General features: G+C 39.3%; 1 protein-coding gene across 1 annotated transcript in view; it reads right to left on the bottom strand.

The window, feature by feature from the left end:
* The window catches only part of gfra4b (GDNF family receptor alpha 4b), a 240,374-nt gene extending 228,350 nt beyond the window's left edge, over positions 1 to 12,024 (bottom strand). Inside the window, exon 1 of the mRNA XM_060910537.1 lies at positions 11,935 to 12,024. Within this exon, the coding sequence (XP_060766520.1) occupies positions 11,935 to 11,977 (43 nt within the window). The 5' untranslated portion in view covers positions 11,978 to 12,024. The remainder of the gene's footprint in view (positions 1 to 11,934) is intronic.
* Between the last annotated feature and the right edge of the window lie 567 nt (positions 12,025 to 12,591).

Below are 12,591 nucleotides of genomic sequence, written 5' to 3'. Positions count from 1 at the left end.
AGAAAAACAATCAGTGTCTCTGATGTTGATTATTTTCCTACAACAGCACATTCTGAAGTGTTGTATTCTTCTTAGACGACAGTGATTTGCTAATGATTATACTTTTAAGTTGATCAATAAATGACGTATCATACTTTTATACATTTATAGTGATGTTTCATGTTGTGAAAAGTCTACATTAGTTCTTATTATGGTACTTTATAACAGCTATAAACAGTCATTCTATCAACATACTCTCGTTTTTTTTTCTCGACTGAAGTTTACTTAAAGACCCATCTTTTTTCTCTTGCTTTTAATTCAGTCTGAGGTTCCTCCAAGGTTTTTTTTTTTGTTAAGTTCACTCTTAACCATAATTTTAGTTTGTGTTTTTAAACTGTGTATAATTTATTTATTATTTCTTATTTAGGCGACACGGTGGTGTAGTGGTTAGCGCTGTCGCCTCACAGCAAGAAGGTCCGGGTTCGAGCCCCGTGGCCGGCGAGGGCCTTTCTGTGAGGAATTTGCATGTTCTCCCCGTGTCCGCGTGGGTTTCCTCCGGGTGCTCCGGTTTCCCCCACAGTCCAAAGACATGCAGGTTAGGTTAACTGGTGACTCTAAATTGACCGTAGGTGTGAATGGTTGTCTGTGTCTATGTGTCAGCCCTGTGATGACCTGGCGACTTGTCCAGGGTGTACCCCGCCTTTCGCCCGTAGTCAGCTGGGATAGGCTCCAGCTTGCCTGCGACCCTGTAGAACAGGATAAAGCGGCTAGAGATAATGAGATGAGATGAGATCATACTGCAGATTAATTTTATGATTTTATTGGTTTTATATGCTATTTTGATTTTCTGAGTTGATCTTACGATTTCATGATCGATTTTACAATCTTTTGTTTGATTTTTTTCTGATTCTATTTGGTTTTATATCTTTAGTCTCACCTTCCATTTTTTATTTTTGCCTTTTATTTATTGAATTGCATTTTCTTCAACTGTAAAGCGCTTTGGGTCAACTCCTGTTGTTTTTAAATGTGTTGTAGAAATAAAGGGACTTCACTTGACTTATTATAACCAGCACAACTGTCAGAGGTGGTGTACTGGTTAGCACTGTCGCCTCACAGCAAGAAGGTTCTGAGTTTGAGTCCAGTGACCGACAGGGGCCTTTCTGTGTGGAGTTTGCATGTTCTCCCCGTGTCCGCATGGGTTTCCTTCAGGTGCTCCGAATTCCCCCACAGTCCAAAGACATACAGGTTAGGTTAATTGGTGGCTCTAAATTAGCTGTAGGTGTGAATGTGAGTGTGAATGGTTGTTTGTCTCTATGTGTCAGCCCTGCGATAACCTGGCAACTTGTCCAGGGTGTACAAGTCACCAGATTGACTGTTTGAATCTCACCCATAGTCAGCTGAGATAGGTTCCAGCTTGCCCGCGACCCTGCACAGGATAAATGGTTATAGAGGATGGATGAACAACTGTCAGAGCTGCCATTATAGAAAACTCTTACCAATCTGATTTGGGAATTCAACATCCATCCATTATCTGTAGCCATTTATCCTGTGCAGGGTCGCAGCCAAGCTGGAGCTTATCCCAGTTGACTATGGGCGAGAGGGGGGTACACCCTGGACAAGTCGCCAGGTCATTGCAGGGCTGACACACAGAGACAAACAACCATTCACACTCACATTCACACCTACGGTCAATTTAGAGCCACTAATTAACCTAACTTGCGTGTCTCTGGACTGTGGGGGAAACCGGAGCACCCGGAGGAAACTAACGCAGAGAACATGCAAACTCCACACAGAAAGGCCCTCACCGGCCGCTAACCCAGGACCTTCTTACTGTGAGGCGACAGTGCTAACCACTACACCACCATGCCGCCCGGGAATTCAACAGTGCTTTGGTATTTTTTTTTTTAAATGCTCTAACTTATATAGTTTTGTAGTAGATGGGTATAATTAAAGGTTATCTTATCTAAAAATCTATCCTGTCACAGAATGCATAGAGGATAGTTTTCCATACAGGTAACAAAAGAATGAAAGGTGATTGTGTGAATTCAGATGTAAAAAAAAAATGTGAGAAATTAAAGAGAGAGAGAGTTTTCCCACAAAGAAATGGCCTTTAGAGCAGATAATCAGATCGTCATGCTTCGGCCATTGTTATACTTCTTGGTTGATTTCTCCAACATCTATTTCAAAATTTGTTTCCAGCTGATTTGCCTTTGTATTATTTCAGAGCATGCTGATTAATTGCAGTTCAAATCAGTCGCTGCTGGCAAATGGACAGTCTGAGTTTGATGATGGAAATAAAGTGTAATCTCCTGAGGTGTCATGTAAAATCTGGTAAAGGTCAACAATCAGGTTCAGTCTTAGAGCATGGTGGGTTTTAGATAAGATTTTACAAGGATTTGTGTGCATTATAGGATTTTTATTGTCAACAGTAACATGGTCATGAAAGTCGACTATAGTTTTTTTTAATGAATATCATTTATTCTTTTTATAGTTTATTTATTCTTTATCATTCAGTAGTCTTTAATTAAATGACCCTGGCTCCATGAAATTAATTAATTAATTAAATACATTTGAGAACAAAATGCTCCAAGGCTTTTTCTGCATATTTTAAATCACAAATTATGTTAATGTTAGGATGCAATTACTGGAGGCTTTGCAGTACCTTGATAAGCCATACAGGTCTATAGGCCCCAACTGTGTGCACACACAATTACTATAGTCTATACATTCTCCAAAACCCCCACTGAATGTGAACACACACACACACACACACACACCTAAATCACATACCCATTCAATTCAGATTATACAGGTCAGTCTTTGGATCACTCTAGAAGTAGATGGGCCTCATTTATCAATAATTTAGTAAAGATATGTGGAAAGGTGTGTGTTTTCATCGACCAACTCAAACTAAAAATTCCCACCAGATTTAAAAGTTGTTTTCATTGTACCTGTGTTTTGTTTGCATGTTGATAAATGCAAATGACCTGTAAATCAGCAAGCACATTCACGGCGCTACTCATTCATATTCAGTGATGCCCACAAAAGGCTATAAAAACTAAAAATCACAGAGATCTGACAGAGAGAACGACAAAATGATTACTTTTCACTACCAAGAGTGAAAGAGTGCCTCTTAAGCATGATGTGAACTAAATCTTACTATAAACCAGCTGAGCCAGTGCACTGCGTCAGCTGTCATAGACACAATTAACACTTCCTCCATTTATAGGGCGCCATTACTTTTGTTCTATCAGAACAGCACATCTTATTTGTCTTCATTTATAGATTTGCTTTCTTTCAAGTCAATAATCTTAAAATGTTCACTAAATTCATATATGCAATTGGAATAAATAAGCATTTAAACTTGACAGCGTCACCTACAGTATATGGGCCATTTTCAAAAGAATGTACCTATTACGGTAAAGAAGAAGTCTTCACTTATTTTTCAGTTTCTCATCAGAACAGAGGGGTTTAATTGAAAAATGATTCACATAACTGCATAGACAATAAAAACCTCTCTAAATTTTCATACTGAAGTTTTTATCTTATTTAATAAGAAAAATAAGAGTGATTTATGTTAGAATTTTTCTTTACCGTTACCAATGCAAAAACTAATTATTCATAAATATATCTTACATTCTTGAACTTACTCAGGAGTAAATTTTATTTTTCACAAAAATAACTAATTAGGTGTTTAAACAAAAGTATTGAGTACATTATCTGATTTTTTTTTTATAAATTCAAAAAATATTGTGTTACTTTAGTTTCTTTACCGTTACCCAAAAACATTTTTGAAAATAATTAGTTCCTAGTGCTTGCTAAAGAGGGAGCTGTTCGACATCCTGAAGTGCCAGGATGTTGGGACTCCATTTTGAATTTTTTTGAGGCAGTGGAGGCTAAAAGGTGAGCAAAACATTTCATTAATTACTCATGTCACACAAATATACTTTCTTTACCGTGATGCACATATCATCTTATAGACATCAGTGATCAAATAGAAACTATTTGTAGTTGTTGATTAAGTTCAAGTGATGAAATATGAGCAATTATTTGAAAGCATAACGGCCATGCTGTGTTGTAAGAGAATGAGACACCTCTTTACCGTTACCATATACTTTCTTTACCGTTACCATTCCTAGTAACAGTAAAGAAACTTTGGTAACGGTAAAGAGAAAATCATGCATAAATGTCTGTTTTTCTCTAGGCAAATAGAATTGAATTTAAAATATTTTAAGTCATTGTGTACCAGATGAAATATAATAAAAGCTTTTTTGGTATGGTAATGGTAAAGAAAGCCACAATTTCAGAAAAATTTATTTTTTTTATAAAAATAATAGGAATCTAGCTTTGCTGATTAGTAGGACTTGATTTTAATCAATAGGCAATCTTTTTGTACATTTATAGAAAGAAAGAGTGACAATTTTTTTTCATTTCTTTACCATAATTGGTACAATTTTTTGAAAATGGCCCATATACACAACACTGGACAGAGTATTGAAGTAAGTTTGGATGATAGCATCAGTGAATCACCAAGAGATTCCAGCTATCACAATAGCTATCAAGACGACTTAAACGTCTGTCAGAAAACATGCTGACTGCAGCTTTAAGATCGACAAAAACATCAACTGTGTTGTATTTTGTGATATGTATCCTTTTTAGCCGTTTTGGTACCCTGTACAAACCTTAATAACCTGCTGTCTGACTTCAGAGCAGAGCAACAAAACATCTGTCTCTGGTGCGTCTCAGCTTTCCTTGTCCGTGCTGCCACACAAATAAAGCTGTGAATGTCTTCACTTGCAAAATGTGAACGGGGGATTAAACTGGAGAAAATGAAGCCATGTGTTGTATATCAGGGCTACTTAAATTTTATTATTATTATTATTATTATTATTAGAATGGGGTGGCACAGTGGTGTAGTGGTTAGCGCTGTCGCCTCACAGCAAGAAGGTTCTGGGTTCGAGCCCAGCGGCCGGCGAGGGCCTTTCTGTGTGAAGTTTGCATGTTCTCCCCGTTGCGCGATGTTGCACCCGGGTCCAGATTAGGGCAGAACCGGCCCTGGCTACACTTCAGGTGTAGTTTGTTTTATGTATGTATGTACTTGCATAGATGTGTACTTGGTCTTCCAATATGGCGCCTAACAAAATCTCGCAGCGCGGTGACGTCATGCGGTAGCCCTCTATAGGGCCTGACTAGCCTTTGGTAACACACTAAACGAATTCTCTTTCATTTTTGGTACTTTTTCTGTTTGTGTAGATGGGAAGACATACTGAGAATCCAAATCGCCAACATTTGAAATAATAATTGTTTTGAATTATTGCTTGTCTTATTTAATGAAGGTTGTAATAGAATTAGCCTACATTTGGCTTAAGCTGGATGAGACAGAGACATAACTTTATAGCCATTTGTTAAACCGCTGTCAGGGAACGTAATTAACCGTTCCGGGAACGAAATTTTTTTGTTCTAACCGGTTCGGGAACGTCTATTTAATGGTGGAACCCAAAACCGGAAACGTTAAAATTCCGTTTCTGTTCGGAACGAACCAATAGGAAAAAAATTCTGGTTCAAAGCCCTGGTAAAATTACATTATAATGACCAAATACAATGAAAAGTATTTTTCCAGTCTCACCTGTGAAAGGTAATCCCATGTGATCTCGTTTGGACGGTAAACCTGTTGGTACAGTTAAACGCAGCACATGAATCTTTATTCTCCGCTTTGACCTATCCAATATGGCAGCGAGGATGACGTATGATTCTACGCGGAAGGCGGCGTCTTTAATGGTCCAGAATAAATTGAATGCTACACGTTGATGGATTAATTTGCTCTTCTACGCCCTTTTTGAGGAATGTATTGTAGGAGTTAAACCAACATCTGAAGAGGTGAGATCGCTCCTTTTTTTCCCTATTTTTGCTGGCGGGATTGACTCTGCCCTAAGGGCAGAGTCTCTCACTCTCTCTCTCTCACTTTGCACCATTACACAATAAATATTCACAGTGAAAATATTTTGTAAGCGCATTTCATGAGCCAAGTTATAGGATTTGTTGGCAACTCGCATCGAGTTCGTTACACTTCTACCCGGCGTGAAGCACTCACAGTCATGTGGTTGTGACGTCATCGTAAACAAATCCGTTCTACTCATCCAGACGACTTCACAACGGCAACGTTGCCAGATCTTTCCACTCTGGAACCCGTTCTCAAAAAGATTGCGTTTTGGGCACCCAAAACGCCGGTGCCGTGTGGACGCCAGGCCTAAACGATAAGCAATTGTATCGGAGTCACCTGAATCCGTTGCCGTGTGGACAGGGCCTTAATTGACCGTAGGTGTGAATGTGAGTGTGAATGGTTGTCTGTGTCTATGTGTCAGCCCTGTGATGACCTGGCAACTTGTCCAGGGTGTACCCCGCCTTTCGCCCGTAGTCAGCTGGGATAGGCTCCAGCTTGCCTGCGACCCTGTAGAACAGGATAAAGCAGCTAGAGACAATGAGATTATTAGAATGTTATAATGAGCTAAGTTAGGGCTAATAACTCATCAGGTTATTAGCTAGTCCCACTTTTCATTTTGCAAGCACTCCAGACCTTGTTAATCGCTAAATAATCAAAACAAAAACAGACTAAATGAAAAATTGCAGCCAACTTGTAAACTTTTTTTTTTTTTAACTGTAATGATGTAACATGGGGGCGGCACGGTGGTGTAGTGGTTAGCACTGTCGCCTCACAGCAAGAAGGTTCTGGGTTCGAGCCCAGCGGCCGGCGAGGGCCTTTCTGTGTGAAGTTTGCATGTTCTCCCCGTGTCCGCGTGGGTTTCCTCCGGGTGCTCCGGTTTCCCCCACAGTCCAAAGACATGCAGGTTAGGTTAACTGGTGACTCTAAATTGACCGTAGGTGTGAATGTGAGTGTGAATGGTTGTCTGTGTCTATGTGTCAGCCCTGTGATGACCTGGCGACTTGTCCAGGGTGTACCCCGCCTCTCGCCCATAGTCAGCTGGGATAGGCTCCAGCTTGCCTGTGACCCTGTAGAACAGGATAAGCGGCTACAGATAATGGATGGATGGATGGATGGATGGATGGATGGATGGATGGATGGATGGATGGATGATGGATGGATGATGTAACATGTTCACAGAATTACACTGTGTTACATATGTCTGGCCACGTCCCCTTTTTTTGCTTCTTAAGCATCACCACAGACTACACCCTTCCAAAGCCACTGCGATACTGTGATAGTTAAGGGGAACAATAAAACAATGGAATATTGTACACAATCTCACAAGTCAAGCAGTAACTCTTTGCTAGTTGTGATTTAAAATGTCCATGGTTCACATTACTGAGTTTCCTTATGTGTAAATTTAAAAGCTCTATAGGACAAAGATTTTTCTGAACAACTGGATTATCATAAATATATAGATTGATGAATGTGAACAAAACCGAGTAGCACTACCTAAAAAGCCAAAAGACTAAAATCTGATTAGACATACAGTGTTTTGCAAAAGTATTTACCCCCCTTGGGGTTTGTCCTGTTTAGTTGCACTACAAGCTAGAATTAAAATGGATTTTTGGGGGGTTAGCACCATTTGATTTACACTTTAAAGGTGCATTTTTTTTATTGTGACACAAACAATAATTAAGATCAAAAAACAGAAATCTGGAGCGTGCATAGGTATTCACACACACCCAAAGTCAATATTTTGTAGAGCCACCTTTTGCTGCAATTATAGTCGCAAGTCTCTTGGTGTATGTCTCTATTAGCTTAGCACATCTAGCCACTGGGATTTTTGCCCATTCCTCAAGGCAAAACTGCTCCAACTCCTTCAAGTTAGATGGGTTGCGTTGGTGTATAGCAATCTTCAGGTTCTCAGTTGGCTTGAGGTCTGGACTTTGACTAGGCCATTCCAAGGCATTTAAATGTTTCCCTTTAAACCACTCCAGTGTAGCTTTAGCAGTATGTTTTGGGTCGTTGTTCTGCTGGAACGTGAACCTTCATCCCAGTCTCAAACCTCTGGCTGACTCAAACAGGTTTTCCTCCAGAATTGCCCTGTATTTAGTGCCATCCATCTTTCCTTCAGTCCTGACCAGCTTTCCCATTCCTGCAGATGAAAAATATCCCCACAGCATGATGCTGCCACCACCATGCTTCACTGTAGGAATGGTGTTCTCAGGTTGTTGGGTTTGCGTCACACATGGCATTTCCCATGATGGCCAAAAAGTGCAATTTTAGTTTCATCTGACCAGAGAACCTTCTTCCATGTGTTTAGGGAGTCTGCCACATGCTGTTGGTCAAACTCCAAACGTGTTTTCTTTTTTTCTTCTTTGAGCAATGGCTTTTTTTCTGGCCACTCTTCCATAAAGCCACACTCTGTGGAGTGTACAGCTTAAAGCTGTGGATCTTTGCAGCTCCTTCAGTGTTATCTTTGGTGTATTTTTTTGCGCTCAGATTAATGCCCTCCTTGCCCGGTCTGTGAGTTTTGGTGGGCGGCCTTCTCTTGTCAGGTTTGTAGTGGTGCCATATTCTTTCCATTTTGCTATAATGGATTTAATGGTGCCGTATTCTTTCCATTTTGCTATAATGGATTTAATTGAGCTCCCTGGGATATTCAAAGTTTGGGATATTTTTTATAACCCAACCCTGATCTATACTTCTCTACAACTTTGTCTCTGACCTGTTTGGAGGCTCCTTGGCTCTCATGTTGCTTGCTTAGTAGTGTTGCAGAGTCAGGGTCCTTCCAGAACAGGTTGATTTATACAGACATCATGTGACAGATCATGTGACACTTGGGGGTGAATACCTATGCACAGTCCAGATTTCTGTTTTTTCATCTTAATTATCATTTGTATCACAATAAAAATAAAAAAACTGCACCTTTAAAGTGGTAGGCATGTTGCGTAAATCAAATTTGGCCAACCCCCCAAAAATCAATTTTAATTCCAGCTTGGAATGCAACAAAGCAGGACAAACACCAAGGGGGATGAATACTTTTGCAAGACACTGTACCCTTACCCAATTAACACTCACTTTGTCTAATATATGAGCAAATGTGTTTATTGGACATCCACTATCTACTCAAGGGTATATCCATGATCTATTTTTGGACATTATTACCACAGTGACAAAGTTTCCCCTTATAATAAAGATGATCAGAAACAGCTGAGTGTTTGTTTGTTTGTTTGTTTGTTAATATGCACAGGGAAGCAATGTGCATTCTTTAAGATTCCACTCAGCCCCTTGGAGATTGAGCCGCTCCCATCTGGATAACATTTTTGCATTCCAAGGACCAGAAGGGACATATATAAAAGTCTCTTTGTTCACCACATTGTCCAGGTGTTAAATAGCTATAGGTAAGATATTTGAATACTGAGGACACTATTGTTTTGCTGCTTGACTCCTGATTTGCTATAAAATGTGATGTATGGTTTTAATATGTTTTTTATGGCATCTATGTATGGGGAAGCCAAAGACAAACTTTTCACTAACTTCAACAACTATCTATCTATCTATCTATCTATCTATCTATCTATCTATCTATCTATCTATCTATCTATCTATCTATCTATCTATCTATTTGTCTTGACTCATTATTAGTATTACTATTACTGTCATTGAACTAGTTAATGAATTTGCTAGTAAATCAGAGAGGCTAAAAGAATTGAAAGAGAAAAAGAAAAACTAGAATAATGTCATTTAAAAGATATACAAAATTATTAGCACCCTTACAAAGAAATGGCAAAATTATAGAAAGTAAACTTTTCATACAATTTCTAAGTGTTAGTACTTTTTATTATAGACATGTGTGACTAAATTAATTAAAACCAAAGTCATATTTTTTTTTAGCATTTTTGTAATTTTAGTATTATTTTAAATAAATGCAAACACACTGTCACCCTGGGTTAACATCATTTTTCTCAGTGTCCATAAAAAACATTTTTACCTTCCATTAAATATGAGGTTGCATATGTAAAATCTGGGTTCTGGGTTCGAACCTGCTGGTCGACGGGGCCTTTCTGTGGGAGTGTGCATGTTCTCCTCGTGTCTGCATGGGTTTCATCTGGGTGCTCTGGTTTCCTCCTACAGTCTAAAGATTGGTTGATTAGGTCAATTGGCTATTCTACATTGTGTAAGTGTGAATGTTTGTCCGTCGCTCTGTGTTAGTCCTGCGATAGACTGGCAATTTGTCCAGCATGAACCCCACCTCTCACCTAATGTCAGCTGGGACTGGCTCCAGCTACACCATGACCCACAAAGAATAAGCATAATAGAAAATTAATTACTGATTGATTGATTGATTGATTGATTGATTGATTGATTGATTGATTGATTGATTGATTGATTGATTGAAAAACTAAACAGCCTTCAACATAAGAATAACAGGTGGTGTTTGACCTGCATACGTTTGGTAAATTAATATTTAAGAAAATACACCGGTCATTAAAAATACCCTTAAACACAATAGTACCATAATAAGAAGTTGCAAAAGTCTTGAAGATTGCCAGAAACAGCACAATTACCCAAAAAATAAAAAATAAACAATGACAAGCTTATTGCAAAATATCACAATGCTCTGAAGCTATTTTGTATACTTTGTGGACAGGGGCTCTTGTTAGGACTGATGTCATCATACTGATGTTTTCCCCCAAAACCCTTCTTATTTCTGTGAGGAGATGAATACCACCACACATCTTTCAACAAGAAAATGAGCCCAAACATGCACTGAAATCAACACAGGAACACCAAATCAATGCTTTGCAATGACCATCTCGGGTGCTCATTTTCAATTAACTCTAGCGAAATGCTGTGGAGTGAACATGCACAAACCCAAGAATATAAATGAGCTTGTGATGTTCTACATGGAGGAGGGTTCAAGTCTCGACACGTGTCTCCAGCCATGTTATACATCACAGAAAATCAACTGTGGTGGAACAAAATGCACTGCTAAAGAGACTTGTTCTGGGAACAAAAAAAAAAAAAGCTGTGCTGAAATATGTGTGAAAACTACAGAGTATCTCTGTGTGCATAACCACAATACATTACACACTGAATATGGAATTCATTGGGTGCCAATAATTCTGGAGTCAAATATATCTATGTAGTCATTTCATCAATGCACCTTATTATTATTATTATTATTATTATTAGTGGTGGTGGTGGTGGTGCTGTTGGTGCTGATTATTATGTTGTTATGATTATTCACCCCTTCTATCTATCTATCTATCTATCTATCTATCTATCTATCTATCTATCTATCTATCTATCGATCTAACAAAGCTGTGACACAAAACTTCCTTCCTATAGGCTATAATAAGAACAGAAATCATTAAGGGTGCCAATAATTCTGTGATTGTCTCTATCTAACTATTATAGCTATCTGTCCATCAACTAAAAATATTATTATTGTTGTTTTTGTTGTTGATTATGTTATGATTATTCACCCCTTCTATCTATATATCAATCATTTGTAACACAAAGCCGTGTCACAAAACTTCTTCCCTATAGGCTATAATCAGATCAGAAATCATTAAGGGTGCCAATAATTCTATGGTCGACTCTATCTATCTGTTATAGCTATCTGTCCATCAACTAAAATTATTATTATTATTATTATTATTGCTGTTATAATCTATCTATCTATCTATCTATCTATCTATCTATCTATCTATCTATCTAAACTCATGATTATTATTGTCATTGAGTGATCCATGTACAGGCAGTCTGTCTGTCTGTCTGTGTGTCTGTCTGTCTGTCACAAAACTTGTTTACTAATAAATTAGCCCCTTAATCTCTGTGGCACGTTTAAATCTCATTTGCGAGAGGATATTTGTGCTGATATTAACATTTGTGGTGCAGCTCGCCATCACATGAGTAAACACCACCAACTCTCCTGTGTGTGTGTGTGTGAGAGAGAGAGGAGCTGAGCTGGACTTTCTTGCCCTCGCCGTTATAGTGAGAGAAGCGCTGGAGTCGCTCACCTGAGAACAGCAGCTGCATGAAGTAGAAGCCCGTCAGGTCCATCTGCGCCTTTACCGGAGAGCTCTAATCGAATCCCGGATCATATATATGTTCCGCTCGGATATAATCACGGCACCGACTGGAGAGAGAGAGACGGAGAGAGAGAGAGAGAGAGAGAGAGACGGAAAGAGAGACTGGAGAGAGAAAGACGGAAAGAGGGAGAGAGAGAGTGGAGCGGGAGAGAGACTGGAGAGAGATGGAGAGAGAAAGACGGAGAGAGAGTATAGGGAGAGAGATGGAGAGAGAGAGTATAGGGAGAGACGGAGAGAGAGTATATGGAGAGAGATGGAGAGAGAGTATAGGGAGAGAGATGGAGAGAGAGTATAGGGAGAGAGATGGAGAGAGAGAGAGAGAGAGAGACGGAGAGAGAGTATATGGAGAGAGATGGAGAGAGAGTATAGGGAGAGAGATGGAGAGAGAGAGTATAGGGAGAGACGGAGAGAGAGTATATGGAGAGAGACGGAGAGAGAGTATATGGAGAGAGATGGGGAGAGTATATGGAGAGAGATGGAGAGAGAGTATATGGAGAGAGATGGAGAGAGAGTATATGGAGAGAGACGGAGAGAGAGTATATGGAGAGAGATGGGGAGAGTATATGGAGAGAGATGGAGAGAGAG

Source organism: Neoarius graeffei, chromosome 2, assembly GCF_027579695.1.
Source record: "Neoarius graeffei isolate fNeoGra1 chromosome 2, fNeoGra1.pri, whole genome shotgun sequence".
Lineage (NCBI taxonomy): Eukaryota > Metazoa > Chordata > Actinopteri > Siluriformes > Ariidae > Neoarius > Neoarius graeffei.
Note: the sequence above shows the minus strand (reverse complement) of the source record. Positions and strands in the feature narration are given on the sequence as shown.